Raw genomic sequence first — 15124 nt, forward strand, 5'->3', positions numbered from 1 at the left:
TCATGATAATAGACACATTAATGACCTCGACATTATGGCCGGTTTAAAAGTATCTTTCAATTAGAATATCTCTAGAGATAAACAGTAGTAGAATGCTCAAGATTTTGAAAATTTAGGGGGTTATTGGTTAGGTTTGAATAGACTTTTAAAGATTTTAAATATTATGTAGAATATGTTGTTATTATATCAAAATTTTGTTAAACTCTGTTAAATTTTAGTGTTATTAGTTCATAATTTGTAAAAAATCATTTAAAAATTTAACAAATCTAGATTATTAGATTCATACTTTTATAAAGTCATTAATTTTTTTGTGTTATTTAATTAAAACAAAAGAATTTATGATTATTAATGAATTTAATTATTATGTTATTGGTTTAGACACTTTCTTTACAAAATAAATTCATTGAAAGTATCACAAAAATACATGGATTGTTTGGGATACTTTACAAGATTTTAGAAAACTAATCAACAAAACTCTTTATCAATCTTTAACAATATTTTACTTATTCACTTTAATGATTTTGTTGAACTCTTCAAAAATCTTCATAAATTAGAGGGTGTATTAAAACCATGATTTTGAAGATTTTGATGGGATTTAGAAAATTTGAAATTTTGACAGATTTTTGAGAAGTTGATATGATATTCTGTAAAATTCTTTCAAATCCCACTTAAAATCATGAGATTTAGATTTCTGTATTTTTAACTAAACAAATTTTTTCAAATCCTCCAGAATCCCTACAAAGTCATTAAAATCCAAATTCACAAACTATTTGGATTTTAATAAACTTTTTTAAATCTGTAATTGAATAACATAAATTTTGTATATTTTACACGAATACCTTAAAATATAAAGTTAAATACATTCCCATTTCAGTCGTAGTAAAAAGAATAATACTATAAATACAGTATACTATACACGATACCAGCTAGTAGATATTGGTAAAAAATCATATTCTTACCAAAATTCTCAGATTTTTATCAGTTATCAACTTCATCCTTATCCCTATCACAGAATCAATTTATTGTATCGTTTCACAGAAATAAAAAAAACATCTCACAGAGAATTAATTAATAAAAGAAAAAGAAAAAAAATACAAATTATCTAAGAAGCGGTAAGAAGAAGAAGAAGAACAAGTTCAGAAAACGCCTCCATCCATTATTATCGATTGTGTTGGAATCTTGTTCGCCTCTCTCAAACAACAAACACTTCTCCCAACTTCTTCTTCACACCCCACACCCACCCAACCCCAAACGATTCTCCATTGACGACAACCCAGATCATGTTTTTCATGATCTCAGTCATCTCTTAAAACCCCTTTTTATAGATATAGATCTCAACGCATGACGATCCGGACTTTGATCCAGGAAATGCGGTCCAGGCCACACCGTGTGGTCCACGACGCCGCATCGATTCCTACTGTTTCAGACTCTTTCAGCTGGGAGGAGCTTCCGGAGGAGCTACTGAGAGAGATCCTAATTAGGGTTGAGACTGCTGACGGCGGCGATTGGCCGTCACGAAAAAACGTGGTGGCTTGCGCCGGCGTTTGCCGTAGCTGGAGGATTCTCACCAAGGAGATTGTATCTGTTCCTGAATTCTCCTCTAAATTGACTTTCCCCACTTCCCTCAAGCAGGTTCTCTCTTAGAAGTTAAAAAGTTTCGATCTTTTTTAGTGTTAAGTAATGAAATTGAAACATACAAATCGAGACTTTGTGCCTAGGAACTGATCACATGTGTTCTCCTTCAAGTGTTCTTCTTATGCTCAACGAAAGCTAAAGGGTTTGGTGATTTTGATTGTGTTCTATGTAGCCTGGTCCAAGGGATTCTCTGGTTCAATGTTTCATACTACGTAACCGGAATACGCAGTCGTATCATCTATATCTCGGGTTAACCAACTGTAAGCTAACTCTGTTCTTCTTCTATGTTTAAAAGAGATTACTTTGTTTCAGAGTTCTGAGATTGTTAACGAAAATCCCCTCTTTTTTTGATATTCTGGCAGCTTTGACGGATGACGGGAAATTTCTTCTTGCTGCTTCTAAGCTTAAGCGGGCAACTTGCACTGATTACATCATCTCTTTGCGTTCAGACGATATGTCAAAGAGAAGCAACGTTTATCTAGGGAGAGTGAGGTATGCATATTAATATATCTCCTTCTTTAGCTTACTAAGATCTTACGAGAGTCAGCTAACTTGTTTTGAGAGAGTAGTACAACAAAGATTCTAGCTTTATGAGTTATAGTCGGGTTGTGAGCATTAGATTATGAGATTAGATATTGAGAGATGGTGAAGTAGGCATGTTTCTTATTTACTTCTTTCGGTGTTAACTGTTGTGTCTAAACCTCTTATTGTTATTGCAAGATCAAACTTCCTTGGAACAAAATTCACAGTCTTTGATGGTAATCTGACGGCACAGACTGGAGCAGCCAAGATGCAGAAGAGCCGCTCTTCTAACCTTATCAAAGTTTCACCTAGAGTTCCTCAGGGAAGCTACCCCATCGCTCACATTTCATACGAGTTAAACGGCTTAGGTTCTCGGTAAACAATTTCCACATTCGAATAATGAAAATCTTGCAAGTCTTTTGTCCATTGTGATTTTTACAATCTCTTTCATGGTATACAAATAACAGGGGACCAAGAAGAATGCGTTGCATTATGGATACAATTCCTATGAGCATTGTGGAGTCCCGGGGAAGAGTAGCTTCAACGTCCATAAGCTCATTATCCATCCGTCCATCACCGTTCTTGAGATCTCATTCAAAACCGGTGCGCAGCAATAGTGCATCTTGCAGCGACTCAGGCAACAACCTGAGAGACCCACCGTTGGTGCTGAGTAACAAGACTCCACGATGGCACGAGCAGCTACAATGTTGGTGCTTAAATTTCCATGGTCGAGTCACAGTGGCTTCGGTTAAGAACTTTCAGCTTGTGGCGGTTAGGGATTGTGAAACAGGGCAGCCGTCTGAGAGGATCATACTCCAGTTTGGGAAAGTTGGCAAGGACATGTTCACCATGGATTATGGATATCCGATTTCTGCGTTTCAAGCGTTTGCAATTTGCCTGAGCAGTTTTGAAACCAGAATCGCCTGTGAATGAATGATGAAGAAACTAACCTTAATTCACCTTCATGTACTCGTTGTTGTGGTCTGTAGACTAGATGGTCAAAAATCTCAGGATCGTGATAGTTTTCTATCTGACTTCTCGTGACATATTATATCTTTCTGTAGTATTTATTTTTGTCTTTGCTGCAAAGAGGCTTACCTGAAATAGGCAAACGTTACATCCTTTTGTGAAATTTACAAATAAAAATTATTTACTCTGCTGTAGAAGATTTGTAATCAATCTCTCTCTCAGAGAGCTTCGGGTTTGGTTCACAGGAAAGGGGAAGGTTTGGTTTACTCTGTATCTACTGTGACTCAAGCGGCTTGCAAACCGGGTCGTGGATTTAACCTGCGCTTTCTGATTAGAAAAAGTCGGATCTGAAATTTAAAGCGGTTCTGTTTTTTTTCCATTTTTTGTTGTCTTCAGTTTAGTCTCAACCTCAGAATCAGGGTTTTTGGTGGAGCTCTGTTTGATTTTCTGAGGTATTACTAATACATATCATCTCACATAGGGTAAAATATAGGAGCTCGAGGCTACAATGTAGAATGTGAAGACTCCAAGCAAAGCAACTGCTATGATAAAATGTAGAGGCTCTATAAGCAAAGCAACTTCTACGACATAAGTAACAAGGGACGACTCCACTCCATTACTACATATCAATTAATAACGGATAAACCAAATCAGACACACACACACGTTACAAGATGGAATTAAGCTTTGTTTATGGAGTTCTCTTGGAAAGAGCTGAGCAAATGGATAAAAGTAGAAGCAGGAAAGAAGCAAATAGAGATGAGGCAAGCGAAGTTGCAATGTAACGACAAAACTTGTCGTAGACATTACAAATCTTATTCCACCCAACGTCTTCGTTTCCTTTCAATGCAAATCCTCCCGCCGTTCCCGTCGCAAACGCCAAAATCCCCAGCATCACCTATTCATATATATATATTCCGGAATTATATATTAAAAGCCCTAACTTGGACCCGAGGATTCAAGGTTACTTGTAAAATAAGCTACCGTGTCTAAGGAGGTCATGTAAACGGAGATCTGTGCAGTGAATTCATGTCTCAAGAGTAGAGAGATGGAGACAAGTGTTGAGATTAGAGCATAGAAACTAGCCACCACAAGTGCCACCACAAGGAATCTGCATTAGCCAACAACAATTTCGAGTTTAAACTAACAAGCCGTTCCTTGATAATGATCATAACTCATAAGTCATAACATGGAAGAAGAAACGAACATGAAAGCGGGCGATTCTTTGAACTCGGCAGAGACAGGAGCCGGAGATGGAACTCCGGGGATCTGAGTCATTTCGGTCTGGTCGCTGGTCACCATTACTATAAGAGCAGTCAGAGTGGCGGAGAAAAGCACAACTCTTGTTATCAGATCTATCTTCCGGAAACCTAAAAAACTGGCGCATGAAGATGGTGGTGGTGGTGGTAGTAGTACTGGTGCAGCGGACTCCGGAATTGGTTCAGATTTGCCGACTTCTGGGTCGAGGTTCCCAATAGATGCCATCAGATGATTTATAAAATCTTTTTGTGGTTAAGTTTGGACTATGTGTTATAAAATTGGGCGCTACATGAGAATATATATATATGTGTTATATAGTCCTGGCCGGTGATAATGAGTTGTAATTACCCTTACGCCAAGAAATGAGTTTATATCAATTATGGAGTGTAAATATATATTTTTGAGATTAATTATTGTAATCTGATCAATTACTGAAAGTATTTTCATTTTAAAGTTGTACGTACTACGTATATAGTTGTGGATACTGTAGATACAAATACAATGAGAACGTGTTAGGCCAATCCCGGGAAGGTTGAGGAAACTGGGCGACGAGCCGACGATAATTAAGATGGTAAAAGCAAAATCGTATAAAAGTACTTAAGGAACATTAGGGAGTGGTTAAACAATCATCTGCATGAAAAATATATAATTTTATATATGCTCTTAGGTATCACTTTGCTTTCTACTTGGGGCTGTAAAAAACATTATTAAACTGCAAGAAACAAAAGTCTATTAGCATTATTACCACTTCTCAAACAAATTATATAGTCCAGTAACTATTTCGGATATTATATAGTCTGAAGAGAGACCAGGTTTGTCTAGACTCCAAAGCAAAATCACCAAATTTTATACCAAGAAAGAGGGAGACAGTGACACACAAGTCAAGGATAACACACAAAGTCAGACATAACAGTAATAAAATATGCTAATCTATATCATCGTTTTTCTTTCACATCTCAATTATACATCTAACAATGTTTTAGTGAATCCAACTATCCAAGTAGTCAAGCAGCTTCTTTGCATATTATTAATAAGCGGGGGTAACATCGGGCTTGGGATTGGGCCATAAGGATCCATTAGGCTTATTTCTATGAGCTAACAAAGTCCATCTAAAGCCCGGGAATATTCCAAAACTCTCTTGCTCAGTTGGCGGGTAATTCCTATTCGACGAAGCGAAAGGGTACATCGTAGCCGTAGATTTAATAAACCTAATCAACGATCATAAATAACCCTGAAGCTTCGGTCGTTTCGAAGGGGTGGGTCTTCACTTAGCAATTTGTATCGAAATTTTCACTTTTTTTATTTTTTTTATTTATTTTACTTTCCCAGAAGCGAACCCTCGATCTCAAAGGCAAAACCTGATTCGTAGCTTTCCATGGCGAGGATTTCGAATTCCGATGAGGCTTTCTCGTCTGAGGAGGAAGAGGAGCGGGTTAAGGAAAACGAAGAAGTAGAAGACGAGGAGGAGCTCGAGGCTGTTGCTCGTTCTTCTGGCTCCGACGATGACGAAGTAGCCGCCGCTGACGAATCCCCACTCTCCGACGGAGAAGCCGCCCCTATGGAGGATGATTACGAGGTAATTGCAGGCTGATTTGGTTTCCATGGCCGTGATTTTCGAATTCTCAGTGAACTCTGCGTCTTTTTTTTGTTTGTACTTGGAATTACATTAGATTTGGCGTTCGTGTTTTCCTTCATTGTGGTAATATGGTGTATGCAGGACGAAGAAGATGAAGAAAAAGCTGAAATCAGCAAACGTGAGAAAGCCAGGCTTAAGGAGATGCAGAAGTTGAAGAAGCAGAAGATTCAGGAGCTGCTGGACTCGCAAAATGCTTCCATTGATGCTGATATGGTGCGTTGTTTTGAAATTAACGATTTCAGGTTTTGAGCTGCTTTTTCTTCTTGTGATTTGGGGTTTTGACGATTTTGAATCGTTCCATGTATCTAGAACAATAAGGGAAAAGGGAGACTGAAGTATCTTCTGCAGCAGACTGAGTTATTTGCACACTTTGCTAAAGGTGATGCATCTTCTTCTCAGAAAAAGGGGAAAGGAAGGTGAGTTTTGCTGCAATTGATTTCTCATATATTGGTTTATTCGTCGTTTCTGGTCTCAAAATAATTATGATGAGCATAGCCCTGATTTATTGTTGGTTTTGACTTGAACCTTCAGGGGTCGTCATGCTTCCAAAATAACTGAAGAAGAGGAAGATGAAGAGTATCTAAAGGAAGAAGAGGATGGCTTAACTGGATCTGGAAACACACGGTTGCTCACACAGCCCTCTTGTAAGTAACTGTATTTTGCTATCTAATCTAGGATTGCTACATATTGATGGTCTGTCTAGAAGCAACAAGTACAATATGATTGGCATCTCTGTCCATTTGCGTAACCTAGAAATATTGTTGTGACATTAGACACTCACAGTTACCAGGTAGAATAGTGTCAACGTTCTTGAAAGCTTGGGATTCATCTTTTACTTCTCAATTGATAGGTATTCAAGGGAAGTTAAGAGATTACCAGTTAGCTGGTTTAAACTGGCTCATTCGGCTGTATGAGAACTGCATTAATGGAATTCTTGCTGATGAAATGGTAAACAATGGCTCCCCCAAGGATCTGGGTAAAATAAGTTCTCTATTTTCCATGATGCTGATCATTAAACCATTTTTTGCCTGTGGTCTAGGGTCTGGGGAAGACGCTTCAGACGATTTCTTTGTTGGCATACCTTCATGAATACAGGGGAATCAATGGCCCTCATATGGTGGTTGCTCCAAAATCAACCCTTGGTAATTGGATGAACGAAATTCGCCGGTTTTGTCCTGTCCTACGCGCTGTGAAATTCCTTGGTAATCCTGAGGAGAGGGTAAGTGTCTGCCATTTCAGAGTTTCATGGAAAATTTTACCCCAAAATTCTGAGATGTCTGCTAAATAACGCAGAGACATATTCGAGACGACCTGTTAGTTGCTGGGAAATTTGATATTTGCGTCACAAGCTTTGAGATGGCCATCAAAGAAAAGACATCACTTCGTCGTTTTAGCTGGCGTTATATTATCATCGATGAAGCGCATCGAATCAAGAATGAGAATTCACTTCTTTCTAAAACCATGAGACTTTTTAGCACCAATTATCGACTTCTTATCACGGGAACCCCACTTCAGGTGTTGCTCGTATCTTATGCTTTTTGGACACTGAAGTATTCTTTGTTAAGTAGCTAATCATGGGCACTTTTATAGCTTCTTTAGTGTCTCTTTTCGATAATGTTGTATAGCTGGCTATACTCATGGTTCTTCATATATGCAGAATAATCTCCATGAACTGTGGGCTCTTCTCAATTTTCTTCTGCCTGAGGTTTTTAGTTCAGCAGAGACTTTTGATGAATGGTTTCAAATTTCTGGCGAGAACGATCAGCAAGAAGTTGTTCAACAACTTCACAAGGTATGCATGTAGTCATTGCTTCTATTGAGTTTATGTCATCTCTATTGTTTGGCTAATCGCTTTCTTATATCCTTTTAGGTTCTTCGACCATTTCTTCTTCGTAGACTGAAATCAGATGTTGAGAAAGGCCTACCACCGAAAAAGGAGACGATACTTAAAGTTGGCATGTCTCAGATGCAAAAACAATACTACAAGGCTTTATTGCAGAAGGATCTTGAAGCAGTTAATGCTGGTGGAGAACGCAAACGTTTGCTAAACATTGCAATGCAACTTCGAAAATGCTGCAATCACCCTTATCTCTTTCAGGGTGCAGAGCCTGGTCCCCCTTATACCACCGGAGATCATCTTATAACAAATGCTGGTAAGACTAGCATTCAATCTAAACTCTTCAGAATTACATGGAACTTCTTTTTTTTTTTTGAAGCATATTTATATTGTTATTTGTAGGTAAGATGGTTCTCTTGGATAAATTGCTTCCTAAGCTGAAGGAACGTGATTCGCGGGTTCTGATATTTTCTCAGGTGAATGTTAATACAGAACAGCTGGAGACAGTGGTTTCCTACAATTCACCTTCTTTGTTTTTTTATTTCTGTTCTATATGAAGTCTGAGCATTTTTCTTTTCTTTGCTCATGTTATCAGATGACAAGGCTTTTGGATATTCTTGAGGATTATTTAATGTATCGCGGTTATCTCTATTGCCGTATTGATGGAAATACTGGTGGTGATGAACGAGATGCCTCCATAGAAGCCTACAACAAGCCAGGAAGTGAGAAGTTTGTTTTCCTGTTATCGACTAGAGCCGGAGGGCTTGGTATCAATCTTGCTACTGCAGATGTTGTGATCCTTTATGATAGTGACTGGTAAGTCTCTTATCATTTCGACTGTAGTTTATGGGTATTCTCTTCACTTTTGACGAGTCTGGCTGATTTTGGCAGGAACCCGCAAGTTGACTTGCAAGCTCAGGATCGTGCCCATAGGATTGGTCAAAAGAAAGAAGTTCAAGTGTTTCGATTCTGCACTGAGGTTGGTATTATCCCTGTATCAATCAAGTAGGAACAGCCTAATAGAGTTTAAATTAATAGTGTTTGTTGTCTACAGTCTGCTATTGAGGAGAAAGTGATTGAGAGAGCTTACAAGAAGTTGGCGCTTGATGCCCTGGTAATTCAACAAGGGCGATTGGCAGAGCAGAAAAGTAAGTTTTAATTATATGGTTGCAAAATGCATTGTTTCATCTCTGACAGATATAATATTATCTTAATATTATCTCACTATGCAGCTGTCAACAAGGATGAGTTGCTTCAAATGGTAAGATATGGTGCTGAGATGGTGTTCAGTTCTAAAGATAGCACAATCACAGACGAGGATATTGATAGAATCATTGCCAAAGGAGAGGAGGCAACAGCTGAACTTGATGCCAAGATGAAGAAATTCACGGAAGATGCTATACAGTTTAAAATGGATGACAGTAAGGGTGTCATGGACCTTTTTCTCCCCTACTACGCTGTGTAAATTTTGTAATGTCTGGATAACCTGTTGTTTGATTTGCTGCAGGTGCTGACTTCTATGATTTTGATGATGAAAATAAGGTAACTCTTTTATATATCGCTGCATAGGTTAAGCTTTCATGTCATACCCTAGTTATGCTCTGCATTATTGAACCAAATGATTTATTTTGTCATTTTTTTTAGGATGAGAACAAGCTTGATTTTAAGAAAATTGTGAGCGACAATTGGAATGATCCACCAAAGCGGGAGAGAAAGCGCAAGTAAGTGTTCCTTTTGCTTTATACATTGTGCGTCCTATTTTCCAGTCCTCGTAAACTTTATCTAACAGAAACATACCTTTTGTTTTATCTACTATATCTTCAGCTACTCTGAATCTGAATACTTTAAGCAAACATTGCGGCAAGGTGGTCCAGCTAAACCTAAAGAGCCTAGAATTCCGCGCATGCCCCAGTTGTGAGTACCTCAGCAAACTCTACTCTCATTGTTGGATGCCTTTTCCCTATCTTGTGATATTCTTACACTAGAAATCTAATTTATTATCCATCCTTCAGGCACGATTTCCAGTTCTTCAACATTCAGAGATTGACCGAGTTGTATGAAAAGGAAGTACGTTATCTCATGGTAGGGATCTCTAAACGAAGCACTCATCACTGTTTTGATTTTCCTAAGAGCGAGTGTTGCCTAATAAAAGCAATTTGCTTCACTTTGGTTTCAGCAAACACATCAGAAAAATCAGTTGAAAGATACAATTGATGTTGAAGAACCAGAAGGTCAAGCTTTGTTTCTCAGCATGTGTCCACTTTGTTAACATGTTTTTCCAGCATACCTATTACTGATTATGAAATGTTTTGTTAAAAGGTGGTGATCCCTTAACTGCTGAAGAAGTAGAAGAAAAGGAGCAATTATTGGAGGAGGCAAGTTAATACGATTAATGTTAAAGTAGTCTTAGACGTTTGATTTGGTGGGCTTTATTTAATTCTTTGTAATTTTCAATCTCCAGGGCTTCTCCACATGGAGTAGAAGAGACTTCAATACTTTCCTTCGGGCTTGTGAGAAGTATGGCCGCAACGACATAAAAAGCATTGCCTCTGAGATGGAAGGAAAAACAGAGGAAGAAGTTGAAAGATATGCCAAAGTATTCAAAGAGCGATACAAGGAGCTGAACGGTATGTAACATCTTTCGAAGCTAAGATTCTTGCGGAATTTTTTTTTAAAAAAGAAGAGTTGATGCTAAGTAAGTTTATCATCATTCCCTCGAATTATGTAGACTATGATAGAATCATTAAGAACATTGAGAGGGGAGAGGCAAGAATCTCTAGGAAAGATGAAATCATGAAAGCCATAGGAAAGAAACTGGATCGCTACAGAAACCCTTGGCTGGAACTGAAGATACAATATGGTCAGAATAAAGGGAAGCTGTACAATGAAGAGTGTGACCGTTTCATGGTACATCTTTTTCTCGTTTTCTTTTTTGTTGTTGTATTGTTTCACTAATTTTATTATGAAGTGTGATTGTTGTGGAACATTGTGGTTAAAAACAGATCTGCATGATCCACAAACTTGGTTATGGAAATTGGGATGAGCTGAAGGCAGCATTCAGGACATCACCTTTGTTCAGGTTTGACTGGTTTGTGAAATCCCGCACGAGTCAGGAACTTGCAAGAAGATGCGACACTCTGATTCGACTGATCGAGAAAGAAAACCAAGAGTTTGATGAAAGAGAGAGGCAGGCCCGTAAAGAAAAGAAGCTCGCAAAGGTAAAAACTGCTATTTTATTCACATATATAAAGGTTGTATAGTCAGTCTTTTGATTTGACTCTTTAGGTGCTTAATCATTTTCTGGTTTTTGAATATTTGAAGAGTGCAACACCATCAAAGCGAACCGTAGGAAGACAAGCAAGTGAGAGTCCTTCATCCACGAAGAAGCGAAAGCACCTGTCGATGAGATGAGATGAGATCATGTGTTTAGAGATTTGTTAAGTCTCTGTTGTTACATATATAACTAAGCTAATTTTAAGAAAACATCAAATGGATTTCATTCTGCTTTCGTGAACATTTGTCCTGGTTTGACTTGGATTTAATGGTTAAAAAGAATTACATGGAGGATTTCTTAACAAATTAATATTCAACTAACCAGTGATTTGCCACATAAGAGCCTGATTTGTTTTTGCATTGTTCGTTTAGTGAGTAACAATGATTGAATTATAGATGTCATGTCACAGATACACAATTACAAGAACAAGGAATAGAAAACGTGAACACTAGATTTGTTTCTGCATTTTTCATCGTTAGCAAACTTTTTAAATTGCTGCTCCAAACTCATACAGGGGACTTGTCATGAATCGAATGTAGTATAGCTTGAATAAGGCCATTTATTAATCGTTTTTCAAGAAGAAAAAACAAGAGAGAGAGAGAGAGAGAGAGAGAGAGGGAGAGAGAGAGAGAGAGAGAGAGAGAGAGAGATGGCCGTATGAGAGAATATTATATATGGACAAATGGTCAATGACAGAAGCTTTGGTCTCTCTGCTTCCAACAAATCTCAGACCCCAAAAATAATCTTCTTTTCTCTTTTTTTCTTAATGTTGCTTAGTTCATGAAGAATTGAGGATATTTTTCCTCTCTTTTTTTTGTTCTTTTGTTTTTTTAACTTGAAGTCTTAGCTTCTGTGCTGCCACTGACGCTGGCCGAGTCACCACTTGTTTCAGCTGGCTCTGGACGGCTCAAGCTACTGACTATTGAAGAGGAAACTGCAGCAGTGGCAGCCTCTGTGGTGGGTTCATTGCTTGAGCTTGCTGGAGCTGATGAGCCGCTGAGCGACGATGATCTAATCGGGTATGGAGCCACAGGCATGTCGGTTAGTGAAGATGCAGACGGGCTGTAGCTAAGCGAAGAACTCATCGAGTGATCAAACTTGCACGCCGGTCCAAATTTGCAGATTCCATTTTGAGTAAAGTGTGTGCATTGCGCTACGCCCTGTCAAAATATTAAAAATGTCGTCTCAAACAAAAACTAGCAAAGAGTTACCATGTCCATAGAAAAAAAAAAAGAACAAGACTTACGGGACGAAGTGGAAGGCCAATGGAGCTGAGGACAAGGCCTGTTTTAGGTGGAACTGCATCTACAGGATGATGGTATCGGCACGAGGATCCAAATTTACAGTCACCAGTTCGCATGAAGTATTGACACTCTGGTTGATCAGGTCGCTGAGGAAATTCTTTTGAGGTATTTGAAGAAGGTCCTGATTGATATGGACCTGTATATACAGTCGCCGAAGGAGATAACGGCGCAATTCCATAAACAGAGCTCGATCCAATAGAGGGTTGAGTTCCAGGGGAAGGCATTGCACTTACAGAAGCCTTACAAAAGGGACAAAGAGTCAGTCTTTCAGCAATGACAGAAACCAAATAAGCGAGATAAAAGCTTTGTATTTTAGATTACCTGGTAAGGATGCCAACCAGGGTATGGAACCATTCCCGGAGGCAGAACCATTGGAGGACCGTAAGGGCTTTGAAGATACGGACCAGGTATAAGAGATGGCCTTGTCAAAACTAACCCATATTGTTGAGACGAAGGAACGGACTGAGACTGAAGTGTCGGATAAATAGTCTGCAGCTGTGGCTGTGGCTGTGGCTGTGGCTGTTGCGGCTGAGGTGGACCTTGTACAGCGAGTGGCACGGGATGGTTAAATCTACAAGTCAAACCAAATTTACACTGACCGGTTCTCATGTAGTAAGAACACTCTTTCTCTCCCTGCAATCAAAATTTCAAAGAGCATTAAAAGAGATCATACAATAAACAATGTAGAAACCTCAAATAAACCAATTTGGAGAGATAAGAACAACAAACAAACCTGACGTAATGGAAATCCCAAATAACTTAGCGAGACAGGCGCAACGGAACCACTTCCTCCTTGCCTAGGATGATGATACTTGCAAGAAGCTCCGAATTTACACGTTCCCGTTCGCATAAAATGCTGAGACAAAAAAAAAAACACAGATCACAATATAAAACAATAAAGCAGACAAAATTCTTATAAAACTGCATTGCTCAAAAAAAAAAAAAGAAAAAAAAGAGAACTGAGATTTAACAAAACCTGACAAACCGGATGTCCCATCCTCTCAGGTAAAGCTCCAGCTTCTCCTCTAACACCTCCTCCAATCACCTAAAACATCATCATCAAAATCAGAGCTTTACAAAAATAACTACAATCACTGGTGGTTCATTCAACGATCTGATCATCAGAATCAGTAACTGATCTGAAAAATTGAAATTGGTTAACTACATATATAATAAAAGAAGGAGAATTTTACCGCTCCACGATCTCGAGGGTGATTAAACCGACATCTTGACCCGTAACCGCAAACACCGGTTCTCATGTAATAAATACAATCAGGCTCGTCAGGTCTCTCCGGGTACGGTTCTCCTCCTCCTCCACCACCACCACCACCGCCGCCGCTCAACCCTAACCGCCACATAGAAGCTACAAAAATCACACATTTGAAACAAAATCCGTTAATTTAAAACAGCTCTAATCGCAGATTAAGCCTCCAAAAAAAAAAAAGACATTACTTTCAAGTCCGGTGTCGCCTCCATGAGAGGTCCATTCAAGAGATGGATCCGATCGCGACCCTTCTTCACCGGGGCGACCGTACCGCTCCATTGATAGACCCCCCTAATCTCTCTCTACAGCAGAGGGCAGATTAGATGAAATCCCTCAAAACAGCTAAAAGATCAAGTCTTTTTTTGCTTTTGTCGGAATGTTCAAGCTCCGATCAAAGGAAGAAGAGTGTTGCAAAAAAAATCTAAAGTTAAAAGAGAAAAAAAAAAATCGGCAGATCGTAGTTTTGCTTCCACACCACTCTCAGTCGCTTTGATCTCTCTCTCTCTCTCTCTCTCTCTCTCTGCCTTCCTTCAAAGCTGAAACTTTTTTATTTATTTTGAACGAAATAAAATAATAATTTTATAATATAATTTTTCGGCTACGAACGATTTTAATATTTTATTATTTTTTTGGGTCCGTAAACAAGTTTTTTGGTTTGTAGGAAGTGATGGGGAAGTTTTTTTGTTGATCTTTCTTAATGCGTGCTCGCTTTTTTCGTGGGTGTGTGTTTTGCCGGTGGTGGTTAATTATTATTATTCTACGCGCCCAAAACATAATCTCCTATTAATTATATTAGTGCACTTCTCTCTTTTTTTTCACATTTACATAAATATTTTTGTTGTCAGTAGTACGTAAATAAAATATAAAAAATTACAATTGAATTCAGGTAAAAATTTATTAGGAAAGCTTCTTTTTTATAAAAAAAAAAAGTATATTAGGAAAGCTTATTACAATGATACAATCAGTTAAGGGTGCCATATTTGGTTGTACTTTAAAATCATTAAGTCTATAAATTTTTCGACCTGTTTTTCTGATTCTTTGTTTATTTTGTACAATTCATTCATTCATGTATAAGGACAGGGACGTTGATTATATTGATTGTTAGATTTTAGTACAGATAATTACAGTACTAGATTATACAAAATCTACTTATGTTATTTCTTGTTTTAGTTAAAATGGTTTACATATTATATGAATCCTGTCTGCAGTTACTATGTTTAAGTATAGGATTGCAAATGAAGTTTTGTTTTGTTTTTTTTATTGTATCCGGCTAAAATTTGGAAACAATATTATTTGGGTCTAATATATGCCATTTAACATTTGACATATGATTCTTACCAAAAAAAAAAAAAAAATTTGACATATGATGACTGTTTATTTCGTATACGAAAATCTGAAATTACTTGGGACGATTTCTCTATCT

The 15124-nt window shown here is 38.1% G+C and overlaps 4 protein-coding genes across 4 annotated transcripts; 2 read left to right on the forward strand and 2 right to left on the reverse strand.

Annotated features, from left to right (window-relative positions):
- The first annotated feature begins 1015 nt into the window (after positions 1–1015).
- LOC104764328 (tubby-like F-box protein 9) lies at positions 1016–3320 on the forward strand. The gene is made up of 5 exons (XM_010487844.2): positions 1016–1632; positions 1808–1895; positions 1998–2127; positions 2356–2532; positions 2625–3320. The coding sequence occupies exons 1-5, from the start codon at positions 1342–1344 to the stop codon at positions 3088–3090; spliced, it is 1152 nt and encodes a 383-aa protein (XP_010486146.1). The 5' UTR covers positions 1016–1341; the 3' UTR covers positions 3091–3320.
- Positions 3321–3547: 227 nt separating this feature from the next.
- LOC104764329 (CASP-like protein 1D2) lies at positions 3548–4673 on the reverse strand. The gene is made up of 3 exons (XM_010487845.2): positions 4334–4673; positions 4111–4237; positions 3548–4024 (listed from the first exon to the last, which is right to left on the reverse strand). Exons 1-3 carry the CDS (start codon positions 4609–4611, stop codon positions 3818–3820), a joined length of 612 nt encoding a protein of 203 aa, XP_010486147.1. The 5' UTR covers positions 4612–4673; the 3' UTR covers positions 3548–3817.
- Positions 4674–5600: 927 nt separating this feature from the next.
- On the forward strand, positions 5601–11438 carry LOC104764331 (ISWI chromatin-remodeling complex ATPase CHR11). Its single transcript, XM_010487846.2, has 24 exons — positions 5601–5962; positions 6104–6235; positions 6332–6438; positions 6554–6666; positions 6873–6970; positions 7062–7241; positions 7316–7537; positions 7680–7814; positions 7893–8175; positions 8262–8335; positions 8455–8675; positions 8751–8838; positions 8914–9007; positions 9092–9280; positions 9367–9401; positions 9504–9580; positions 9684–9773; positions 9872–9941; positions 10036–10090; positions 10179–10234; positions 10321–10486; positions 10588–10766; positions 10862–11077; positions 11181–11438. The coding sequence occupies exons 1-24, from the start codon at positions 5762–5764 to the stop codon at positions 11268–11270; spliced, it is 3171 nt and encodes a 1056-aa protein (XP_010486148.2). The 5' UTR covers positions 5601–5761; the 3' UTR covers positions 11271–11438.
- Positions 11439–11674: 236 nt separating this feature from the next.
- On the reverse strand, positions 11675–14408 carry LOC104764332 (zinc finger CCCH domain-containing protein 34). Its single transcript, XM_010487847.3, has 7 exons — positions 13890–14408; positions 13631–13800; positions 13414–13482; positions 13171–13293; positions 12759–13070; positions 12380–12676; positions 11675–12293 (listed from the first exon to the last, which is right to left on the reverse strand). The coding sequence occupies exons 1-7, from the start codon at positions 13978–13980 to the stop codon at positions 11964–11966; spliced, it is 1392 nt and encodes a 463-aa protein (XP_010486149.1). The 5' UTR covers positions 13981–14408; the 3' UTR covers positions 11675–11963.
- Between the last annotated feature and the right edge of the window lie 716 nt (positions 14409–15124).

The sequence above is a fragment of the Camelina sativa genome, chromosome 19, assembly GCF_030686135.1.
Source record: "Camelina sativa cultivar CO46 ecotype springtype chromosome 19, ASM3068613v1".
Lineage (NCBI taxonomy): Eukaryota > Viridiplantae > Streptophyta > Magnoliopsida > Brassicales > Brassicaceae > Camelina > Camelina sativa.

Coding starts and splice junctions, on each gene's coding strand:
- LOC104764328 (XM_010487844.2), top strand. CDS start 1,342: ATGACGATCCGGACTTTGATCCAGGAAATGCGGTCCAGGCCACACCGT. Junction 1,633..1,807: donor TCCCCACTTCCCTCAAGCAG/GTTCTCTCTTAG, acceptor TGTTCTATGTAG/CCTGGTCCAAGGGATTCTCT. Junction 2,128..2,355: donor GTTTATCTAGGGAGAGTGAG/GTATGCATATTA, acceptor TGTTATTGCAAG/ATCAAACTTCCTTGGAACAA.
- LOC104764329 (XM_010487845.2), bottom strand. CDS start 4,611: ATGGCATCTATTGGGAACCTCGACCCAGAAGTCGGCAAATCTGAACCA. Junction 4,238..4,333: donor AAAGAATCGCCCGCTTTCAT/GTTCGTTTCTTC, acceptor TGGCTAATGCAG/ATTCCTTGTGGTGGCACTTG. Junction 4,025..4,110: donor ACATGACCTCCTTAGACACG/GTAGCTTATTTT, acceptor ATATATGAATAG/GTGATGCTGGGGATTTTGGC.
- LOC104764331 (XM_010487846.2), top strand. CDS start 5,762: ATGGCGAGGATTTCGAATTCCGATGAGGCTTTCTCGTCTGAGGAGGAA. Junction 6,971..7,061: donor GAATTCTTGCTGATGAAATG/GTAAACAATGGC, acceptor CCTGTGGTCTAG/GGTCTGGGGAAGACGCTTCA. Junction 8,336..8,454: donor GGGTTCTGATATTTTCTCAG/GTGAATGTTAAT, acceptor TCATGTTATCAG/ATGACAAGGCTTTTGGATAT.
- LOC104764332 (XM_010487847.3), bottom strand. CDS start 13,980: ATGGAGCGGTACGGTCGCCCCGGTGAAGAAGGGTCGCGATCGGATCCA. Junction 13,071..13,170: donor TGGGATTTCCATTACGTCAG/GTTTGTTTGTTG, acceptor TTTTGATTGCAG/GGAGAGAAAGAGTGTTCTTA. Junction 12,677..12,758: donor CTGGTTGGCATCCTTACCAG/GTAATCTAAAAT, acceptor CCCTTTTGTAAG/GCTTCTGTAAGTGCAATGCC.